Here is a 24,234-nt window from a genome sequence, read left to right on the forward strand (position 1 = left end):
CATCGGGTGGTTAGCAACTGGTTAAGCTGTATGGGGAACAACTGCGCAGACATGGCCTTGAACTCAGTAATTGTTGATCCAAATTTCCATTCCCCTAAAAAAAGACATATTGTCAGGCCTAAATGTCAAATTCTCCTGGGATCAGCAATATTGTGACTTTTGCATCTGTATTGTGCTTTTTACGTTGGACTTTGTATTATCGTATAATCTGTGAGTTGTTTTTTTTTTGGTAAACAGCACCAAGGCCGCTACTTACCAGCGATTAAGTGTGTCCTGTGTGCTAGTGGCTGCTCTGTCCTCAGATATAACCCCCCATGTGATAGCATATGGCATGTGACAGGTACTCTTTATGGAGACAATGGGGGAGTCTAAAAAGACCCCAATGTCTCCCCTGCCACCCACAGCAAATAACTGAGCAGTGGTGATCTTCCAGTGAGTGCTACGAGGGTTAATATTAGAGACTGAAACTGTGACAGGTACTCAGCAGAAGTATCGACTATGCCCACCCCTGTGCTCACTTCATGGCACCCATACTATAGATTCACACAATGCAAAGCGTTGGAAGAGCAGACCTTTCATTTGTCTACCTGTTCCCCAATCACTGAACACTTTTCAGTGTGACAACCTATATAGTTACAGCTGCTGTGAATTGAGCACGTGGCAGAATAAGTAGGCATATTTGGCAATTGAGACAAATGCCCGTCACAGGTGCAGCAACTATTAACCTCTGGTATCCAGAATAGAGGACTGAGGATTTCAACTTTAAGCAGTAGCCACCAGCACATATGACTCAGTTCATTGCATCCCAGGTGTTGTAAAAAAAACAAAAAAAAAAAAACAAAAAAAAAAAAAAATAAACTCTAAACTTTGCCTTTAAAGTGGAGTTGCCACCAAAAAATAAAAAAGTGATTAAAAAATTTTTTTTTACTCACCTCTAAATACCTGTTGCTAGGGGGTCCCTCGTAGTCTGCCTTCTTCCTTGCCCGGGCTGGTGACATCACTTCCCCTTGCGTCGCAGTCATCTGGGACCGGTCACGTGTCCCAGATGACTGTGCGGCGTATTACAGCTTCCTGCGCCGCTCGCGCAGTGGGTGCCCGGCTGTGAAGCCACAGCCGGGTGCCCACAGTACGAATGATGGCACCGCGAGCGGAGTGGGGAAAGAGGGGGGGCTCCGTTCCACCGCATCGCTGGACCCTGGGACAGGCAAGCGTCCGATTATTAAAAGCCAGCAGCTGCAGTATTTGTAGCTGCTGACTTTAACATTTTTTTTTTTTTTTTTAGGGGCACCCCACTTTAAGTTTATACCTTTCCTTTCGACTAAGTGTTGTATACATTTTGTACTTTTTGCTATCATATCCCCAATTTTTTTTTTTTTTTTTAAAAAGCTAATTTTTTTCTTCAGTTTAGGCCGATATGTATTCTTCTACATATTCTTGGTAAAAATCGCAATAAGCGTATATTGATTGGTTTGAGCAAAATTTATAGCATTCACAAAATATGGGAAAGATTTATGGTATTTTTATTATTAGTTTTTTTTGTTTTGTTTTAACTAGTAATGGCGGTGATCAGAGATTTTTAATCAGGACTGTAATGTTATGGCGGACAGATTGGACACTTTTGACACTATTTTGGGACCATTGACATTTATACAGCGATCAGTGCTATAAAAATGCACTGATTACTGTGTAAATGTCACTGGCATGGAAGGGGTTAACAGTAGGGGGCGATCAAGGGGGTTAACTGCGTTACCTAGGGAGCGATGGGACTGCCTGTGGGAGGACACCGATGGTTGGTCATACTTAGTTTGAACAACAGATCGCTCTCCTCACCCCTGACAGCATGAAGATCTGTCGGTTTACATTGACAGGTATCCGTTCTGTCTGTAGCAATCACAGGTGCCTGGCGGTCATCGGCTCGGATGCGACTCCGGCAGTATATACCCTCTAGTGGTCAAAAGGCCCTGACACTGAAGTCAGTCTACATGCCTCCATCATCCGCTGTCTCTCCTCTGTCCTCTCTCCCCTCCTCCCTCCCTGCCTGTCAGTTGTGTCAGTGCTCGTCCCTTCCCTCCTGCTGCACAAATGATTGTTTTCTTCCTATAATCCAATGTATTATATTAAAGAATGTGCCCCAGTGTATGTTATTTAAAAAAAATAAATGCCGCTTCATATCCAATTTCAAGAGTGCCCCTCAGTGCTCACGTAACTGCCTGCAGTTTTCATCCTCTCCTCCCATCTGACGTCTGCTGGGTATTCTCAGCCCCGCTCGCTGTAGCTGTCGGAATGGGGAAGCCAGCGGCGGGCGATCACGTGAGCGCTGAGGGGTGCTCTGAAATTAGTTTTGAAGTGGGATTTTTTTTTTTCATAAATGACACGCACTGGGGTACATACTAATAGAACACATTGGATTATGGGAAGAAGAAAAAGTGGCTCTACAACCACTTTAAGATTTAAATAGGAACTGCAGTCTGATCACATAATTTGTAATAAAAACTTCTCTGCCATTCTGAAGCTTCCCTCCAACCACTTTGCATATTGTATTATATATGTTGGAGAGATCTCCCTCCACCGAGTCTGGCTGCAACCATTTTAACCATGGGCAGCTGAAGCTGCTGCCTGTTCACTTGCTGGATTTACACAGATACACCTCAAGCTCTGCAGCTCTCATTGGCCTTCTTATGACTCACCCCCCCCCCCCTCCCTTCCTGGCAAACTCTCATGAGAGTGAGAGAGCTGTGCATGATGAGGTCATAAGCCTAGGATAATGACCAGACAAGAAATTGGAAGTGGGCTGTATAAGGTATTTACTGTCAGAAATATAAAAATGTTTTACTATCCAAAGTTAAAACAACAAGGGCAGAGGATTTAATAGATGGAAAGTTGAAAAAAAAAAAAAAAAAAGACAGAAGGTCAGCATTAATGTGCAGGATCTGCATTTTTTAAAAATGATTCCACAAAATACTTTAAGAGCTAACGTGACCTCCTGCCACTCTCATGGCTGAAGTCAGTGGGGAGACACAGCCCCGCCCACTGTAGTGCTTAGATCACATAAGGGCCCAGGGGGGCGCTGTAAAATAAGATATTTTCATTTCTAAAAACTACAGATAATGCATATGACATCGTCATGTAAAAGAGGGGATTTACATGTTTTATCACGCGTGACTGTACAATCACTTTAAAGACAAACCACAGAAGAATGATAAAAGACCAGCTTGAAATACACCAGCAAATCTAAATGATCTGTATTACTACAAAATGTAGTAGATGAGTAATATGCAAGATGGGACTGTTCGTGTAGTCTTTAGAACGGGGTCAGTATTATACACATAAAAAAAACTGGTTATAATAAATAGGTCCAGTTCACATAAAAGAAACAAACCTGTAACAGTGCTGCAATAGTACCAAATGAGTGCCACAGCATGGGTGCTAGATCAGGGACAGATTCCCGCTTCTTGCTGAGCTCCAACAAAGCATTCTCCCGAGATTCCGGGCTTGATAATTCATTGATCCACTGATAAATCTTCTCTCTGTCAACAGGGGCAAGTGCTGCTGGCCCAGGCTGTATACGGAAATAAAAAAAATAAAAAATAAAAAGGTGGAAGATGAAACCTCTAAATTATAAAATAATTTTTTTTTTTTTGGAAAACAAATGGCTATAATTGATATACAATGATTAAACTAGGGCTGAATCGATTAATCGATATTAGCGATAATGAAAATCGTTGACGATTTAGTTCCCCACCGTTGGTGTTCCCCCGGGAGAACAGTGCCCCACCGTTGGTGTTCCCCCGGGAGAACAGTGCCCCACCGTTGGTGTTCCCCCGGGAGAACAGTGCCCCACCGTTGGTGTTCCCCCGGGAGAACAGTGCCCCACCGTTGGTGTTCCCCCGGGAGAACAGTGCCCCACCGGTGGTGTTCCCTCGTAGAACAGTGCCCCACCGGTGGTGTTCCCTCGTAGAACAGTGCCCCACCGGTGGTGTTCCCTCGTAGAACAGTGCCCCACCGGTGGTGTTCCCCCGTAGAACAGTGCCCCACCGGTGGTGTTCCCCCGTAGAACAGTGCCCCATCGTTGGTGTTCCCCCGTAGAACAGTGCCCCATCGTTGGTGTTCCCCCGTAGAACAGTGCCCCATCGTTGGTGTTCCCCCGTAGAACAGTGCCCCATCGTTGGTGTTCCCCCGTAGAACAGTGCCCCATCGTTGGTGTTCCCCGGTAGAACAGTGCCCCATCATTGGTGTTCCCAGGTAGAACAGTGCCCCATCATTGGTTTTCCCGGGTAGAACAGTGCCCCATCATTGGTGTTCCCGGGTAGAACAGTGCCCCATCATTGGTGTTCCCGGGTAGATTAGTGCCCCATCATTGGTGTTCCCGGGTAGATTAGTGCCCCATAATTGGTGTTCCCCAGTGGAATAGTGCCCCATAATTTTCATTATTACTTTAAATAAATGAAAAAAATTGCATATTAAGTTTTTTTTTTTTTTTTTACGATATTATCCAATTAAATTGAAACAATAAAATCGGCAAACTAATCGATTATGAAAATAATTGTTAGTTGCAGCCCTAGATTAAAACTAAGGGGTACCATAGCAGTTGCTTTAACTTGAAAACAATGAAGCATGAGCCAAACCTAGATATTTGCTGGACAAGCTTACATCCCATCATGTACAGTGGAGGAAATAAGTATTTGATAAGTTTGCCCACTTACAAAAAAAAAATTTAAAAAATAAATACAAATAATGAAGGTCTATCATTTTTATCATAGGTGGATTTTATATGATAGACAGAATATCACCCAAAAATCCAGAAAAAACACAGGATACAAAATTGTATAAATTGAGTTGCAGTTCAGAGAGTAAAATATGTATTTGGGCCCCTACCAACCAATAATAACTTTGGCTCCCACAGACTGGCTACAGTAGGTGCTCATGTGGTACACAGATTAGCCCGGTCAATGTAAGAAGATGCTCCTAACGACAACTCGTTATGTGTATAAAAAGACACCTGTCCACAGAATCTCTTTCTTCCATTCAAACCTCACCATCACGGGCAAGACCAAAGATCTGTCAAAGGACGTCGGGGGACAAGATTGTAGACCTGCACAAGACTAGAATGGGCTACAAGACCATCAGTAAAAGCTTGGTGAGGAGGAGACAAGTGTTGGATCGATTATTCACAAACAGAAGAAATACAAAATAAATAACCATTAAGCACCCTCGGTCTGGAGCTCCATGCAAGATTTCGCCTCATGAGGTGAGGATGATCATGAGAAAAGTGAGGGATCAGCCCAGAACTACATGGGAGGAGCTTGTGAATGATCTCAAGGCAATTGGGACCACAGTCACCAAACAAACCATTGGTAACACAATACGCCGCCAAGGACTGAAATCCTGCAGCGCCCGCAAGGTCCCCCTCCTCAAGAAGGCACATATACAGGCCTGGCTGAAGTTTGCCAATGAACATCAAAATGATTCAGAGAAGGATTGGGAGAAGGTGCTGTGGGCAGATGAGACCAAAATTGAACTCTCTGGCATTAACTTGATTTGCCGTGTTTAGAGGAAGAAAATTGCCGACTATGACCCTAAGAAAACCATCCCACGCATCAGCTGACCACAGCACTTTCTCCCAATCCTTCTCTGAAGCATTTAGATGTTTCATTTGCAAACTTCAGCCAGGCCTGTACATGTGCCTTCTTCAGGAGGGGGACCTTGCGGGCGCTGTAGGATTTCAATCCATGTCAACGTATTGTTACCAATGGTTTGTTTGGGGACTGTGGTCCCAAATGTCTTGAGATCATTCACAAGCTCCTCCTGTGTAGTTCTGGGCCGATCCCTCACTTTTCTCAAGATCACCCTTACCTCATGAGGTGAAATCTTGCATGGTGTTCTTACAGTCAAGCATGGAGGTGGAAACATTTTGGGGCTGTTTCTCTGCTGAAGGTACAGGCCGACTTTGCCCTATTGAAGGGCCAATGGACGGGGCCATGTTTTGTTGTATCTTGGATGAGAACCTTCTTCCCTCAGCCAGAACACTGAAGATGGGTCTTCCAGCATGACAATGACCCAAAACATACCGCCAAGGCAACAAAGGAGTGGCTCAAGAAGAAGCACATTGACCTTAATCCTATAGATAATTTATGAAGGGAGCTGAAACCGAGTTGCCAAGCAACAGCCAAGAAACCTTAATGATTTAGAGAAGATCTGCAAAGAAGAGTGGACCAAAATCCCTCCTGAGATGTGTGCAAACCTGATCACCAACTACAAGAAACGTCTGACCTCTGTGCTTGCCAACAAGGGTTTCTCCACCAAGTCACCTTTTGCTTGGGGGATCAAATACTTATTTTACTCACTAAACTGCAACTTAAATGATAACATTTGTATCGCGTTTTTGGTTGATATTCTGTCTCTATCATTTAAAATACACCTATGATAAAAATTATAGACCCTTCATTTCTTTGTAAGTGGGCAAACTTACAAAATCTGAATAGGATCAAATACTTATTTCTCCCACTGTATATGGATAGATGAGTCTGTTAGTGTCACTGGCCTATGTGCAAATCAGGAAGGTCAGTGTCACTGCCCTCTCCTGGAAAAAGTGAAGGGGATGACTGCATGTCACTGGTTTAACCATCAATAAATTAAGATGATGTATCATCTATCCTTTCTTTATAGTCAAATGCATTTAATCTGTAGCACCTGTATATAGCAGGAACTACAAGAACCAGCATGTTCCCTGAAAGGGATTCCTTTTCCCTCCTTCCTCGGGTTCCCAGTTAATCAGGAGTCCCTATAGACATCATAAGAGCGGATCCAGTCCCCACTTTCTTCATATATATAGCCGGGGTGTTGTCTACTTGTCCAACCTTTCTCAGGGGGTCCCTATATATGCATTAAGGGGTCTCCCATGTCTCGCTCTTAACAGGTCTATTTATATGTCTTCAGGAAGAACCATCCTTGTCTCACTGTTCTCAGGAGTCTCTTTATATGGCCTCAGGTAAGGTCTCCTTGCCCCCCTTCTTCAAGGGTCTCTATAGGTCTTCAGCAGGTTCTCATCCAGTTACTCTGGGCTCTGTGTAACTCCTTAGCCCTTGTACACACGGTCGGAGATTCCGACGGAACGTGTCCTATCGGACCATTTTGACGGATAATCCGACTGTGTGTGGTCTCCATCGGACTGTTTTCGTCGTACCAAGATTTCCAACTTGTCAGTAAAATTTTCTGACAAAATGCTCCGATCGGACATACTCCGATCATGTGTAGCCTACTCTGACGGACAAAGTGCCACGCATGCTCAGATCAAATTCCTAGACCAAAACTATTGGCTACTAGCCTGAACGTAGTCCCGTCATAACGAAATAACGTCATCACGTTATGTACAATCGGATTTTCCGACAACTTTGTCCAACCGTGTGCATGCAACAGTTTCGGACAAAATCCAACGGATTTGGTTGTCAGAATGTCCGACCGTGAGTACAAGGGCTTAGAGGGCCTCCATTCCCGACACCTCATGTATATCCTGTGTGCAGTTGGTCTCCTGTCCTTTACGGCTATGGGGCTGTCTTGTTCTCCCTTCTAAGGGGTCTCTCTCTACATACAGTATCTCACAAAAGTGAGTACACCCCTCCCATTTTTGTAAATATTTCATTATATCTTTTCATGTGACAACACTGAAGAAATGACACTTTGCTACAATGTAAAGTAGTGAGTGTACAGCTTGTATAACAGTGTACATTTACTGTCCCCTCAAAATAACTCAACACAGCCATTAAAGTCTAAACCACTGGCAACAAAAGTGAGTACACCCCTAAGTGAAAATGTCCAAATTGGGTCCAATTAGCCGTTTTTCCTCCCCGATGTCATGTGACTCGTTATTGTTACATTCATGCTCCGTGCAGCCTGTGTTCTGAGCTGTGCTGCTCTGAAAGGAATGTGGGTGCGGGGACATTTAAACAGTGTGAGCAAGAACATCCAAGAGGTACACCCGATTGCTGACTGTCAGAGTTTTTTTGTGCTGTGATGCTGCCATATACCGGGGATAGTGGAATCGTGAGGAGATCATAATTTATCTTGGCTCAATTATACTGTAAAATATATTTTTTAGGCAACATATATTTTTTAGGTAATACAGATTAATCGTCTGTGTGGGCTATCAATTCCCTATTTATATTTCTCTGTGTAGTTTTGTAATATCGAATAGGACCATTGGCGCAGCTTTTCAAATTTTCTTATATTCATTCTAGTGTGTGTATCCCACTTAGAGCTGCAGCCTTTATTTTTTCTTATATATATTTTTTTATGTTTTAATATTTTTTGTATTTCTTTTTAACTATCTGCACCTTGTTTTCCTGAGCGCAGTTTATTTTTGCTTTTTACGACTCGTTATTGTTACAAGGTCTCAGGTGTGAATGGGGAGCAGGTGTGTTAAATTTTGTGTTAATCACTCTCACACCCTCATACTGGTCACTGGAAGTTCAACATGGCACCTCATGGCAAAGAACTCTCTGAGGATCTGAAAAAAGGAATTGTTGCTCTACATAAAGATGGCCTAGGCTATAAGAAGACTGCCAAGATCCTGAAACTGAGCTGCAGCACGGTGGCCAAGACCATACAGCGGTTTCACAGGACAGGCTCCACTCAGAACAGGCCTTGCCATGGTCGACCAAAGAAGTTAAGGTCACGTGCTCAGCGTCCTATCCAGAGGTTGTCTTTGGGAAATAGGCATATGAGTGCTGCCAGCATTGCTGCAGAGGTTGAAGGGGTGGGGGGGTCAGCCTGTCAGTGCTCAGACCACATGGCCCACACTGCATCAAATTGGTCTGCATGGCTGTCATCCCAGAAGGAAGCCTCTTCTAAAAGACGATGCACAAAAAAGCATGCAAAGAATTTGCTGAAGACAAGCAGACTAAGGACATGGATTACTGGAACCATGTCCTGTGGTCTGATGAGACCAAGATAAACCTATTTGGTTCAGATGGTGTCAATCACGTGTGGCAGCAACCAGGTGAGGAGTACAAAGACAAGTGTGTCTTGCCTACAGTCAAGCATGGTGGTGGGAGTGTCATGGTCTGGGGCTGCATGAGTGCTGCCGGCACTGGGGAGCTACAGATCATTGAGGGAACCATGAATGCCAACATGTACTGTGACATACTGAAGCAGAGCATGATCCCCTCCCTTCAGAGACTGGGCCACAGGGAAGTATTGAAACATAATGACTCCAAACACACCTCCAAGACACCCACTGCCTTGCTAAAGAAGCTGAGGGGTAAAGATGATGGACTGGCCAAGCATGTCTCGAGACCTAAACCCTATTGAGCATTTGTGGGCTGTGTGTTGAGTTATTTTGAGGGGGACAGCAAATTTACACCGTTATACAAGCTGTACACTCACTATTTACATTGCAAAGTGTTATTTCTTCAGTGTTGTCACATGAAAAGAAATAAAATATTTACACAAATGTGAGGAGTGTACTCATTTTGTGAGATACAGTACACATATATAAATTTTCCCTCTCTCGATGTTCCTTGTTCCACCTTGTAGTTCCTTCAGGGGATTTCTCATGGTGGTTTCAACATGTTCTCAGTGGTCTCCATATATTTCCAAGAGATTTTACCAGGATCCCCTCAGGTGACCCTGTCCTTTCTGGGATCACCTCAGAATTTCCTAAAAGATCTCTAGAATGACTCTGGAGCACCTCTCCAATCTCAGATCCCCATCTTCTCCTCAGTGAGGATCTTCACTAGTCTTCCCCATCTTCTCCTCAAAGTGTTCTCTTCCTCCCCTCACTGGTCTCCCTATCTTCTCCTCAGGGGGTGTCGGTGTTCTTGTCCGCTCCATAAGGGTTGTCCCATCTTCTCCTCAGCAGGTGTCCTTGCCCTCTCCCTTTGGTATTAATGTCTTCTCCTCAGTCCCCCTTTCACTGGTGTCCACATCATCTCAATGAGTGTCCTTGTCCTCCCCTCACTGGGCTCCCCATCTTCTCCTCAGCGAATGTCCTCGTCCTACCCATCACTGGTCGCCCCAGCATCTCCTCAGGGGGTGTGCTCATCCTCCCCTCATTGGTCTTCCCCATCTCCTCCTCAGGGGGTGTCCTTGTGCTCCCCTCATCTCCTCCTCAGGGGGTGTCCTTGTGCTCCCCTCATGGAGCTCCCCATTTTCTCCTCAGCGGATGTCGATGTCCTTGCCCTCTCCTTAAGGGTTGTCCCATCTTCTCCCCAGCAGGTGTCCTTGCCCTCTGCCTTTGGTATTAATATCTTTTCCTCAGTCCCCGTTTCCTCCCCTCACTGGTCTCCCCATCTTCTCAGGAGGTGTCCTCTTCCTCACTCACTGGTCTACCCATCTTCTCCTCAGGGAGTGTCGGTGTCCTTGTCCGCTCCATAAGGGTTGTCCCATCTTCTCCTCAGCAGGTGTCCTTGCCCTCTCCCTTTGGTATTAATGTCTTCTCCTCAGTCCCCCTTTCACTGGTGTCCACATCATCTCAATGAGTGTCCTTGTCCTCCCCTCACTGGGCTCCCCATCTTCTCCTCAGCGAATGTCCTCGTCCTACCCATCACTGGTCGCCCCAGCATCTCCTCAGGGGGTGTGCTCATCCTCCCCTCATTGGTCTTCCCCATCTCCTCCTCAGGGGGTGTCCTTGTGCTCCCCTCATCTCCTCCTCAGGGGGTGTCCTTGTACTCCCCTCATGGAGCTCCCCATTTTCTCCTCAGCGGATGTCGATGTCCTTGCCCTCTCCTTAAGGGTTGTCCCATCTTCTCCCCAGCAGGTGTCCTTGCCCTCTGCCTTTGGTATTAATATATTTTCCTCAGGGAGTGTCCTTGTCCTCGCCTTAAGGGACTCCTTGATGCCTCTCCTCATGGATCGCCCAATCTTCTCCCCAGGGGGGCGTCCTCGTCCTCTCCTCACAGCTTATCCCATCTTCTCAGGGAGGTGTCCTCTTCCTCATTGCTCTCCCCATCTTATCCTCATGAGTGACTTGTCCTCTCCTCACAGATCTCCCCATCTTCTCCACAGGGGGTGTCCTTGTCCTCCCCATCATCTCCTCAGCGGGTGTCCTCATCCTCCCCTCACTGGTCTCTCCATCATCTCCTCAACAGTTGTCCTCGTCCTCCCCTCGCTGGTCTCCCCATCATCTCCTCAGGGGGTGTCCACGTTCTCCCTTCACTGGTCTCCCCATAATCTCTTCAGGGAGTGTCCTTGTCCTCTCCTCACAGCTTATGCCATCTTCTCCTCAGGGAGTGTCCTTGTCCGCTCCTTAAGGGAGTTCTTGTCTCCGCCCCTCATGGATCCTCCAATTTTCTCCTCAGGGAGTGTCCTTATCCTCTACTTAAGGGTTTTCTAATCTTCTCCTCAGCAGGTGTCCTCATCCTCCCCTCGCTGGTCTCCTCACCTTCTCCTCGGGGGTGTCCTTGTTCTCCCCATCTTCTCCCCAGGAAGTGCCCTTGTCCCCTCTTCACAGCTTGTCCCATCTTTTCCTCAGGTGGTGCCCTTGTCCCCTCCTCACAGCTTGTCCCATCTTCTCCTCAGGTTGTGCCCTTGTCCTCTCCTCACAGCTTGTCCCATCTTCTCCTCAGGTTGTGCCCTTGTCCTCTCCTCACAGCTTGTCCCATCTTCTCCCCAGGAAGTGCCCTTGTCCCCTCTTCACAGCTTGTCCCATCTTTTCCTCAGGTGGTGCCCTTGTCCCCTCCTCACAGCTTGTCCCATCTTCTCCCCAGGAAGTGCCCTTGTCCCCTCTTCACAGCTTGTCCCATCTTTTCCTCAGGTGGTGCCCTTGTCCTCTCCTCACAGCTTGTCCCATCTTCTCCTCAGGTTGTGCCCTTGTCCTCTCCTCACAGCTTGTCCCATCTTCTCCTCAGGTTGTGCCCTTGTCCTCTCCTCACAGCTTGTCCCATCTTCTCCCCAGGAAGTGCCCTTGTCCCCTCTTCACAGCTTGTCCCATCTTCTCCTCAGGTTGTGCCCTTGTCCTCTCCTCACAGCTTGTCCAATCTTCTCCTCAGGGGTGTCCTTGTCCTCTCCTCATTGGTCAGCTCATTGTGTCCTCAGAGGGTGTCCCCATGTTCTCCTCTGGAGATATCCTCATCTCAGGGTTCCGGTCCAATCTTCCCCTTGGGAAGTGGGTGGAGGGAGTTTGCTTACACCACCCCCCCCCCCCCCCCATAATTAAATATTTGTACTTGTGGAACAATTCTCAGCTCCTATCAGTTCCCTTCACTGACAATCCTGCCTGTCGTGTCTCGTAGAATATTGGATGGAGAGGAGTTAGAACCCCTGTCAGTTTTTATTGCCGTCTGTGGCCCCCATTAGGGGGATTCTCCTTCTCTATTTCTCCTGTTTACCATCATTGGAAATGCATACTAATATTGCAGGTGTCGCAGAACTCAGGTGAACCCTTATAATGGGGACACCGGTGGTATTTCCCTCACTTCCGGTTTTCGGCTATGGGACAGGAAGTGAGGAAAAATCTCCTCAATGAGACAACGAATGAAGCACCGCAAACAGGGGTTATAACCCTCCCCCATATCCGGAGTGAAAGCAGCGCTCCCCCCGGCTCTAATGTAATATGTCAGTGATTGGATCGTTATATGACCTCTCCCTTCACCCAGAGCCCTCCATGTCAGCTCAGGGCCCCCCTGTGTCCTCCAGAAGAGCCCCCGGCTCTATGTCCCCCCCAGGCCTCACTCACCGCCGCCGTGGCCAGGCTGTGCATGTTCGGAGCCTCCCCCGGGCTCACTCCTGTCCGGGTCCGCTCTTCCTCCGCCTCCCCCTCTCCAACAACAACCGGCGCCCGGCCCCTTCCGCCGACGTAAAAGCCTCACGTGACCCAGGCCCGGCGAGTCTTCTCAAACAATCCTCAAATCCGGGGTCGCGTCCTACAAGGATCCCGGAGAGTTCACCACACACCCGAAAAAACAAGCCAGGTGTGGAAATAAACAGAAAAACCAGAGCGGGGACAAATCTGACATCATCGATGTGCGCGGCGCGGGACGGTCAGACGTAGGTGACGTCATTCCGCGCCTGACTGAGACGTTCGCTCCTGCGCTGAGAGGATCGGCATATTCCCGCCAAATCGTGCGCTGTGTGTGACAGGCGGAGGAGACGGGCCCGGGGCCCCCACTGGGTGAGTGAGAGGGGCCACGGGTGCGACATCGCCTCGTAGAGGAAGCTACACGAGCCTGACACCCCCCATAGAGGGAACTGCGAGATCCTGACACCCCCCATAGAGGGAACTGCGAGATCCTGACACCCCCCATAGAGGGAACTGCGAGATCCTGACACCCCCCATAGAGGGAACTGCGGGATCCTGACACCCCCCATAGAGGGAGCTGCGGGATCCTGACACCCCCCCATAGAGGGAGCTGCGGGATCCTGACACCCCCCATAGAGGGAGCTGCGGGATCCTGACACCCCCCATAGAGGGAGCTGCGGGATCCTGACACCCCCCATAGAGGGAGCTGCGGGATCCTGACACCCCCCATAGAGGGAGCTGCGGGATCCTGACACCCCCCATAGAGGGAGCTGCGGGATCCTGACACCCCCCATAGAGGGAGCTGCGGGATCCTGACACCCCCCATAGAGGGAGCTGCGGGATCCTGACACCCCCCATAGAGGGAGCTGCGGGATCCTGACACCCCCCATAGAGGGAGCTGCGGGATCCTGACACCCCCCATAGAGGGAGCTGCGGGATCCTGACACCCCCCATAGAGGGAGCTGCGGGATCCTGACACCCCCCATAGAGGGAGCTGCGGGATCCTGACACCCCCCATAGAGGGAGCTGCGGGATCCTGACACCCCCCATAGAGGGAGCTGCGGGATCCTGACACCCCCCATAGAGGGAGCTGCGGGAGCCTGACACCCCCCCCCCCCATAGAGGGAGCTGCGGGAGCCTGACACCCCCCCCCCATAGAGGGAGCTGCGGGAGCCTGACACCCCCCCCCCCATAGAGGGAGCTGCGGGAGCCTGACACCCCCCCCCCATAGAGGGAGCTGCGGGAGCCTGACACCCCCCCCCCATAGAGGGAGCTGCGGGAGCCTGACACCCCCCCATAGAGGGAGCTGCGGGAGCCTGACACCCCCCCCATAGAGGGAGCTGCGGGAGCCTGACACCCCCCCCATAGAGGGAGCTGCGGGAGCCTGACACCCCCCCCCATAGAGGGAGCTGCGGGAGCCTGACACCCCCCCCATAGAGGGAGCTGCGGGAGCCTGACACCCCCCCCCCATAGAGGGAGCTGCGGGAGCCTGACACCCCCCCCATAGAGGGAGCTGCGGGAGCCTGACACCCCCCCCATAGAGGGAGCTGCGGGAGCCTGACACCCCCCCCATAGAGGGAGCTGCGGGAGCCTGACACCCCCCCCATAGAGGGAGCTGCGGGAGCCTGACACCCCCCCCATAGAGGGAGCTGCGGGAGCCTGACACCCCCCCCATAGAGGGAGCTGCGGGAGCCTGACACCCCCCCCATAGAGGGAGCTGCGGGAGCCTGACACCCCCCCCATAGAGGGAGCTGCGGGAGCCTGACACCCCCCCCATAGAGGGAGCTGCGGGAGCCTGACACCCCCCCCATAGAGGGAGCTGCGGGAGTTTGACACCCCCCCCATAGAGGGAGCTGCGGGAGCCTGACACCCCCCCCCATAGAGGGAGCTGCGGGAGCCTGACACCCCCCCCCATAGAGGGAGCTGCGGGAGCCTGACACCCCCCCCCATAGAGGGAGCTGCGGGAGCCTGACACCCCCCCCCATAGAGGGAGCTGCGGGAGCCTGACACCCCCCCCCATAGAGGGAGCTGCGGGAGCCTGACACCCCCCCCCATAGAGGGAGCTGCGGGAGCCTGACACCCCCCCCATAGAGGGAGCTGCGGGAGCCTGACACCCCCCCCCATAGAGGGAGCTGCGGGAGCCTGACACCCCCCCCCCCATAGAGGGAGCTGCGGGAGCCTGACACCCCCCCCCCATAGAGGGAGCTGCGGGAGCCTGACACCCCCCCCCATAGAGGGAGCTGCGGGAGCCTGACACCCCCCCCCATAGAGGGAGCTGCGGGAGCCTGACACCCCCCCCCATAGAGGGAGCTGCGGGAGCCTGACACCCCCCCCCATAGAGGGAGCTGCGGGAGCCTGACACCCCCCCCATAGAGGGAGCTGCGGGAGCCTGACACCCCCCCCCCCCATAGAGGGAGCTGCGGGAGCCTGACACCCCCCCCCCCATAGAGGGAGCTGCGGGAGCCTGACACCCCCCCCCCCATAGAGGGAGCTGCGGGAGCCTGACACCCCCCCCCCCCATAGAGGGAGCTGCGGGAGCCTGACACCCCCCCCCCCATAGAGGGAGCTGCGGGAGCCTGACACCCCCCCCATAGAGGGAGCTGCGGGAGCCTGACACCCCCCCCCCATAGAGGGAGCTGCGGGAGCCTGACACCCCCCCCCATAGAGGGAGCTGCGGGAGCCTGACACCCCCCCCCCATAGAGGGAGCTGCGGGAGCCTGACACCCCCCCCCCATAGAGGGAGCTGCGGGAGCCTGACACCCCCCCCCCATAGAGGGAGCTGCGGGAGCCTGACACCCCCCCCCCATAGAGGGAGCTGCGGGAGCCTGACACCCCCCCCCCATAGAGGGAGCTGCGGGAGCCTGACACCCCCCCCCCCCATAGAGGGAGCTGCGGGAGCCTGACACCCCCCCCCCCCCCCATAGAGGGAGCTGCGGGAGCCTGACACCCCCCCCCCCCCATAGAGGGAGCTGCGGGAGCCTGACACCCCCCCCCCCATAGAGGGAGCTGCGGGAGCCTGACACCCCCCCCCCCATAGAGGGAGCTGCGGGAGCCTGACACCCCCCCCCCCCATAGAGGGAGCTGCGGGAGCCTGACACCCCCCCCCCCCCATAGAGGGAGCTGCGGGAGCCTGACACCCCCCCCCCCCCCCCCATAGAGGGAGCTGCGGGAGCCTGACACCCCCCCCCCCCCATAGAGGGAGCTGCGGGAGCCTGACACCCCCCCCCCCCCCATAGAGGGAGCTGCGGGAGCCTGACACCCCCCCCCCCCATAGAGGGAGCTGCGGGAGCCTGACACCCCCCCCCCCCCCATAGAGGGAGCTGCGGGAGCCTGACACCCCCCATAGAGGGAGCTGCGGGATCCTGACACCCCCCCCCCCCATAGAGGGAGCTGCGGGAGCCTGACACCCCCCCCATAGAGGGAGCTGCGGGAGCCTGACACCCCCCCCCATAGAGGGAGCTGCGGGAGCCTGACACCCCCCCCCATAGAGGGAGCTGCGGGAGCCTGACACCCCCCCCCCCATAGAGGGAGCTGCGGGAGCCTGACACCCCCCCCCCATAGAGGGAGCTGCGGGAGCCTGACACCCCCCCCCCCATAGAGGGAGCTGCGGGAGCCTGACACCCCCCCCCCATAGAGGGAGCTGCGGGAGCCTGACACCCCCCCCCCATAGAGGGAGCTGCGGGAGCCTGACACCCCCCCCCCCATAGAGGGAGCTGCGGGAGCCTGACACCCCCCCCCCCATAGAGGGAGCTGCGGGAGCCTGACACCCCCCCCCCATAGAGGGAGCTGCGGGAGCCTGACACCCCCCCCATAGAGGGAGCTGCGGGAGCCTGACACCCCCCCCATAGAGGGAGCTGCGGGAGCCTGACACCCCCCCCCCCATAGAGGGAGCTGCGGGAGCCTGACACCCCCCCCCCCATAGAGGGAGCTGCGGGAGCCTGACACCCCCCCCCCCATAGAGGGAGCTGCGGGAGCCTGACACCCCCCCCCCCCCCCCATAGAGGGAGCTGCGGGAGCCTGACACCCCCCCCCCCCCATAGAGGGAGCTGCGGGAGCCTGACACCCCCCCCCCCCATAGAGGGAGCTGCGGGAGCCTGACACCCCCCCCCCCCCCCCATAGAGGGAGCTGCGGGAGCCTGACACCCCCCCCCCCCCCCATAGAGGGAGCTGCGGGAGCCTGACACCCCCCCCCCCCCCATAGAGGGAGCTGCGGGAGCCTGACACCCCCCCCCCCATAGAGGGAGCTGCGGGAGCCTGACACCCCCCCCCCCCATAGAGGGAGCTGCGGGAGCCTGACACCCCCCCCCCCCCATAGAGGGAGCTGCGGGAGCCTGACACCCCCCCCCCCCATAGAGGGAGCTGCGGGAGCCTGACACCCCCCCCCCATAGAGGGAGCTGCGGGAGCCTGACACCCCCCCCATAGAGGGAGCTGCGGGAGCCTGACACCCCCCCCATAGAGGGAGCTGCGGGAGCCTGACACCCCCCCCATAGAGGGAGCTGCGGGAGCCTGACACCCCCCCCCCCATAGAGGGAGCTGCGGGAGCCTGACACCCCCCCCCCCCATAGAGGGAGCTGCGGGAGCCTGACACCCCCCCCCATAGAGGGAGCTGCGGGAGCCTGACACCCCCCCCCCCATAGAGGGAGCTGCGGGAGCCTGACACCCCCCCCCCCCCATAGAGGGAGCTGCGGGAGCCTGACACCCCCCCCCCCCATAGAGGGAGCTGCGGGAGCCTGACACCCCCCCCCCCCCATAGAGGGAGCTGCGGGAGCCTGACACCCCCCCCCCCCCCCATAGAGGGAGCTGCGGGAGCCTGACACCCCCCCCCCCCATAGAGGGAGCTGCGGGAGCCTGACACCCCCCCCCCCATAGAGGGAGCTGCGGGAGCCTGACACCCCCCCCCCCCTAGAGGGAGCTGCGGGAGCCTGACACCCCCCCCCCCTAGAGGGAGCTGCGGGAGCCTGACACCCCCCCATAGAGGGAGCTGCGAGAGCCTGACACCCCCCCCCCCCATAGAGGGAGCTGCGAGAGCCTGACACCCCCCCCCCCCATAGAGGGAGCTGCGGGAGCCTGACACCCCCCCCCCCCTAGAGGGAGCTGCGGGAGCCTGACACCCCCCCATAGAGGGAGCTGCGAGAGCCTGACACCCCCCCCCCCCCCCCATAGAGGGAGCTGCGAGAGCCTGACACCCCCCCCCCCCCATAGAGGGAGCTGCGAGAGCCTGACACCCCCCCCCCCCATAGAGGGAGCTGCGGGAGCCTGACACCCCCCCCCCCCCCTTATAGAGGGAGCTGCGGGAGCCTGACACCCCCCCCCTTATAGAGGGAGCTGCGAGAGCCTGACACCCCCCCCTTATAGAGGGAGCTGCGAGAGCCTGACACCCCCCCCCTTATAGAGGGAGCTGCGAGAGCCTGACACCCCCCCCCCCCCCTTATAGAGGGAGCTGCGAGAGCCTTACACCCCCCCCCCCCCCTTATAGAGGGAGCTGCGAGAGCCTGACACCCCCCCCCCCCTTATAGAGGGAGCTGCGAGAGCCTGACACCCCCCCCCCCCCTTATAGAGGGAGCTGCGAGAGCCTGACACCCCCCCCCCCTATAGAGGGAGCTGCGAGAGCCTGACACCCCCCCCCTTTATAGAGGGAGCTGCGAGAGCCTGACACCCCCCCCCCCTTATAGAGGGAGCTGCGAGAGCCTGACACCCCCCCCCCCTTATAGAGGGAGCTGCGAGAGCCTGACACCCCCCCCCCCTTATAGAGGGAGCTGCGGGAGCCTGACACCCCCCCCTTATAGAGGGAGCTGCGAGAGCCTGCATGTCCCCCAACACCCCCTATAGAGGGAGCTAAAAAGAGCCTATTAGCTCCCCCCCCCCCATCCTTCCTTTGGGCTCCAGGACGTGTGTATAGTGACTGGGGAAGTGATTAACCACTTCAGCCGCAGAAGGATTTGCCCCCTCAATGACCAGCCAATTTTTTGAGATGCAGCACTGCGTTACTTTGACAATTGCGCAGTCGTGCGACATTGTACACAAACAATTGACGTCCAATTTTTTTCTACATATTTTTGGTAAAAAAAAAAAAAATGCAATAAGTGTATTATATTGTTTTGTGCAAAAGTTCTAGTGTCTACAAAATACAGTATTTATCGGTGTATAACACGCACATTCATTTTAAGAGGGACGTTTCCGGAAAAAAATTTAAATTTTACAAAAGAAACTTTGAAGCAAAATAAGGGTCAGTGCCCATCTGCAGCCTTGCCATTGCCTGCAGCTTGATCAATGCCCATCTGCAGCCTCACCATTGCCTGCAGCCTGATCAGTGCCCATCTGCAGCTTCAAGTGCCATCAATGCAGCAGCCTCACTATTGCTTTTAATGCAGTTGCCATCGGTGCAGCCTGGTCGATGCCCATCTGCAGCCGGGAGGGAGCAGGACGAGGGCCGACATACAGTGAGGATCTCCTATGAAAGACCGAACAGTGGTTCAATGGCGGCCCAGGAGACGGGAATTCCTATTACAGAGGCCGCCATATAAACAGGAGATTTTCACTGTAGGTAATCTGAAGGCGCTCGTTCCGCCACCCTCACTGTCCCCTCTGAGCGAGCTACAATTAAAGTATTGGCGTATACCACGCTATTTGCAACCGATTTTCAGGGTGAAAAAGTGAATGTTATACGCCAATAAATACAGTAGGTTATTAATTTATGGCATTTTTATTTATTTTACTAGTAATGGCGGCGATCTGCGATTATTATTTTTTGGGACTGCGACATTGTGGCAGACAGGACACTTTTTTTTTTTTTTTTTTTTTTTTTTAAACCGTTGACATTTATACAGGGATCAGAGCTATAAATAGCCACTGATTACTGTATAAATGTCACTGGCAGTGAAGGTGTTAACACTGGGGGGCGATCAAGGGGATTAAATGTGTTCCCTCAGTGTGTGTTCTAACTGTAGGGGGGGTACGGGACTGACTGGGGGAGGAGAACGGTCGGTGTTCCTACAAAAAGAGTTCCGGTACTTGGTAAATGCTCAGACAAGGTGCCCCCACATACATGTAAACTCACCCCTCAAAATGGACCAACTATCGCTAGTATGGTCACATGCACGTGTGGGGGCAGCCCCCTGTAGATCTTCTTTAGATTGGCCTTGTCTGGGATAAATATTCCTCATGTGGATAGATGCAACAGAAAAACATTGTGCAATACCGTTTTTAAAGTGGTTGTAAACCAGGGGTGGCCACATGTGGCCCTCGACCACCTGCTCGAAGTTGGCAGGTTGGCAAGCCCAGATCATGGGTTTCTGACCCTCCATCCCAGAGCAGAAGTTTTGTGAATGAAGCCGCTGGTAGTGCAAGCAAGTGGCCGTGGAGCAGAGCCACACATGCTTTCAATGCTAACAATGCTTTCTGTATAGTACCCGCTCCTGTCACAGGTGGAGTGATACCAAATGCGCTCTGCCTAGGACAGCAACAGCCAGCGATACCAGAATGGGAGATGGTTATTAAAGGTAAGTTTACTACTAAATTCACAGTATATATGGATATATCTATTTTCCAGTGGTTACTGGGCTGCTTTCAAACTGATCCGCAGGTGCAGTGCAGCGGCGGGTTACCTGCATTGAGCCATAGACTTCTGTTATTACCTGTGAGTTTGTTGCGCCTTCAGAAAGTGCGCCAAACCTGCAGAATATAATAGAATTTTACGGCAAAGTGCAGCTAACCTGCAGAAAATCCACTGCGCTGCACCCGCGGTTTGGGCAAATTGCAGCGCATCAGTGTGAAAGCAGCCTTAGGCCCCTTTCACATGATTGGTCCAACCCAATCGCACTTACCAATCACCTCTATGGAGCAGCAGATGTAAACGGACTTGTCTGTTTACACTCACCTACCTAAAAAAAAATAATAATGGGATTGCCCCTTCCATCTGGGCGAATCGGATTGGATCAAAGGGCCCATAGAGTAGAGTGGCCTGTGTCAGTGGACACGGACCTCTCATCCTCCCACTCCATTCACTGTGGCCCACGACCAGTTACCAATTCGCTTAAGTGGCCCTCGCTCTTTAAAAGGTTGGGCGCCCCTGTTGTAAACCCTCCCCCACAACTTTCTCCCATGTAAATCAGCATAAAATACCCTAATGAACGCTGCTTGTAGATATCTCCTTACTTGCTTAGTATTGTTGTAATCCTTTTTGTTCTTTAGAATGAAGTCACTAAGCATGTCCAGATCTCCCCTGATTTATGGCACACTCTGTACTTGTCTGTCTGTCTATCAGGCCTTCCTACGGCACAACACTGAAATCCCAGGAGGCTGCATAATCACTCAGAGCTTCCTCCTACACCCCATGTGACATCACATGCGGTGTAAACCTGGCCATTACTGTAGTCTTATCAGCTGAAGATAGACTGACACAGGCAAACATTAGACAATCTGCACAAGTAAATACTATGAAATAAAACAAGTCGGCTATGAACAGGGAAGCAGTGTTGCCATAGAAACGTTGGATTGAGAAGGGGGCTAGGTTAACAGTACAGGAAGTGCTCAGTGTAAGGGAGGAAATGCACTCCACTGTGGACTCGGAAAACAATACTTAACTACTTCCCACCCGGCCTATGTACATATACGGCCGGGTGGGAGCTCTCTACTTCTGAGTGGACGTTCCTGAACATCCTTCAGAAGTAGGGGGATCGCGCGCGTGTCCACGCAGCGGCGCGATCCCAATGTGCTTGTGTCACCGGACACGCCGCATCTCTAATCGGCAGGAGGGCTCTGCGATTGGCCCTCCTGATCACATGACGGCCATGTCCAATCACGGCCATCATGTGATCTAAACAAACGGCCGGTTGCTAGGCAATCGGCTCTCCTCTCACACGGAAGTCGTCGCTGAGGAGAGCAGAACACTGCAGTTGGCTGGTGATCAGTGAGTATGAGCTGTGTTTTACAGCTTTTTACTTGCTGATCACCAGTCTAGTGAGAACGCACATGTCATCACATAGTGTAAACACAATGTCCCCACTAATAAAAACACATATCCCACTAAAATCACGTCCCAATGATTACCTGCACACATATGTCCGTGATCACCTGCACACATATGTACATGATTTGCGTACATATGTTCGTGATCACACAAACCAGTTATTATACACTTTTTTTTTACCAAAGACATGTAGCAGAATACATTTGGCTTTTAAAATAGAAAGAAGAAAATATTGTTTGTTTTGTATCCAAATTTCCACTCTTTTTTTCGCTTATATCGCAAAAAATAAAAAACAGAGTCATGAATAAATATCACCAAAATAAAGCTCTATTTGTGCAAACAAAATTATACAAATTTCATTTGGGTACAGTGTAGCATGACCACGCAATTGTCATTGAAATTGCAAGAGCGCTGCAAGCTGAAAATTGGGCTGGGAAGGAAGGGGGCGAAAGTGCCCTGTATTGTAGTGATTAAGATGGCGCTGCCTAACCCCTGGAAACAGTTTTTTTTTTTCAAAGTTTCTTTAAACAGTAAGTAATATGCAATTTGGGCTGGATTACAGTAGCTATACTTTGATAATTACTTATTATAATAGACTAAATGAAAAGAAGCATCAGAGTGGGAGAGTTTACTTCCTCTTTAAAAGTTTATTCCAAATATAAAGACATAATAAACTCACATGTAGGGGGTGCCTAAAAGCCTGGCACCCGGTGTGAATAGCAGTTCCCAGGAAATCTGCCCATAGCCAATGATTATCTGCCACCGCAGTTACTGTTTGATTTTCCAGGAACCGGATGTGGAGGCGGCGGTGTGTCGTGATGACACGAATCAACCTCCGATCACTTTATTTGGGACTTGGAACCTATACTGTTGAAGTCTTTGGAGTTTGACACAAATCATTTTTGTGGGACTTTTAGCGACCTTGATTTCAGGTCACCATGAGATATATATATATATACACACACACACACCTTTTTGAAAGGGCTTTCACACCAAGCCGCCCGGGGGGTTCGGCAGTAAAGCGGCGCTATTTTAGCACCGTTTTGGTGTCGCTATTCGGCCGTTAGCGGGGAGGTTTTAACCTTCTGCTAGAGGCCGAAAAGGGGTTAAATCCGCTCGCAAAATGCCGCCGGATCGGCGTTTTGGCGGTGGTATCGCAGCGATGCCCCATTGATTTCAATGGGGAGGAGCGGTGAGTTCACCGCTCCAAAGAAGCTGCTGTTAGGGCTTTTTCTGATGCCCTGCCAGCGCACTGCTCCAGTGTGAAAGCCCACTGGAGTGAACGGAGCCGCTTTTTTTTTTTTTTTTTAGCACTGTATCCCCTGAAAAATGCTGGCAGTGTGAAAGGGGTCTTGGCGCACAGCATGGTTCTTGTATTCTTTTTGTTTTCTTTATTGTTTTGCCAAAAATTTTCACTGCAGCTGCTAATTAACATGGTATCGCTACATTTATATTAGCATTTGGTTTTCTTTGGCGATTTAGTTATTTAACCACATGCTGACCAGCCGCCGCAGTTATACTGCGGCAGCATGGCTCAGCTGCGCGAATCGCTGTCATGGTACATCGGTACCAAAGGCGTCCACTAGGGGGCCAATGGGGCGTGCACCCCCTGCTCGCCCACGGATCAATGCAATTTTATAGCACCAATCGCTGTATAAATGACAATGGTCCCAAAAATGTGTCAAAATTGTCCGATGTGTCTGCCATAATGTCGCAGTCCCAATAAAAATCACAGATCGCCGCCATTACTAGTTAAAAAAATAAAAAAACATACAAATGAATAATAAAAAAAAGCTATAAAACTTCCCCTATTTTGTAGACGCTATAACTTTTTTGCGCAAACCAATATACACTCATTGTGATAGAGATATACAGTGGGGTGAAAAAGTGTTTGCCCCCTTCCTCATTTCCTGTTCCTTTGCATGTTTGTCACACTTAAGTGTTTCGGAACATCAAACCAATTTAAACAATAGTCAAGGACAACACAAGTAAACACAAAATGCAATTTGTAAATGAAGGTGTTTATTATTAAAGGTGAAAAAAAATCCAAACCATCATGGCCCTGTGTGAAAAAGTGATTGCCCCCCTTGTTAAAACATACTATAACTGTGGTTGTCCACACCTGAGTTCAATTTCTCTAGCCACACCCAGGCCTGATTATTGCCACACCTGTTCACAATCAAGGCATCACTTAAATAGGAGCTGCTTGACACAGTAAGGTCCACCAGAAGATCCTTAAAAGCTACACATCATGCCGAGACCCAAAGAAATTCAGGAACAATTGAGAAAGAAAGTAATTGAGATCTATCAGTCTGGAAAGGGTTATAAAGCCATTTCCAAAGCTTTGGGAATCCAGCGAACCACAGTGAGAGCCATTATCCACAAATGGCGAAGACATGGAACAGTGGTGAACCTTCCCAGGAGTGGCCGGCCGCCCAAAATTACCCCAAGAGCGCAGCGACGACTCATCCAAGAGGTCACAAAAGACCCCACAACAACGTCCAAGGAACTGCAGGCCTCACTTGCCTCAGT

The 24,234-nt window shown here is 51.9% G+C and overlaps 2 protein-coding genes across 3 annotated transcripts in view; one reads left to right on the forward strand and one right to left on the reverse strand.

The window, feature by feature from the left end:
• The window catches only part of CNOT9 (CCR4-NOT transcription complex subunit 9), a 35,740-nt gene extending 22,907 nt beyond the window's left edge, over nucleotides 1-12,833 (reverse strand). The window contains exons 1-2 of the mRNA XM_077447887.1: nucleotides 12,671-12,833; nucleotides 3,380-3,559 (exon numbers count right to left, since the gene is read on the reverse strand). Of these exons, the coding sequence (XP_077304013.1) occupies nucleotides 3,380-3,559; nucleotides 12,671-12,694 (204 nt within the window). The 5' untranslated portion in view covers nucleotides 12,695-12,833. The remainder of the gene's footprint in view (nucleotides 1-3,379; nucleotides 3,560-12,670) is intronic.
• A 139-nt stretch (nucleotides 12,834-12,972) lies between these two features.
• USP37 (ubiquitin specific peptidase 37) overlaps nucleotides 12,973-24,234 on the forward strand; it is a 60,137-nt gene continuing 48,875 nt past the window's right edge. For both annotated transcript variants that reach the window (XM_077447885.1, XM_077447886.1), the window contains exon 1: nucleotides 12,973-13,105. The gene's annotated coding sequence lies outside the window, so the exon portion shown is untranslated. The remainder of the gene's footprint in view (nucleotides 13,106-24,234) is intronic.

The sequence above is a fragment of the Lithobates pipiens genome, unplaced genomic scaffold, assembly GCF_037356315.1.
Source record: "Lithobates pipiens isolate NorthernLeopardFrog02 unplaced genomic scaffold, aLitPip1_a1.2 Scaffold_22, whole genome shotgun sequence".
In the NCBI taxonomy this organism is placed as follows: Eukaryota; Metazoa; Chordata; class Amphibia; order Anura; family Ranidae; genus Lithobates; species Lithobates pipiens.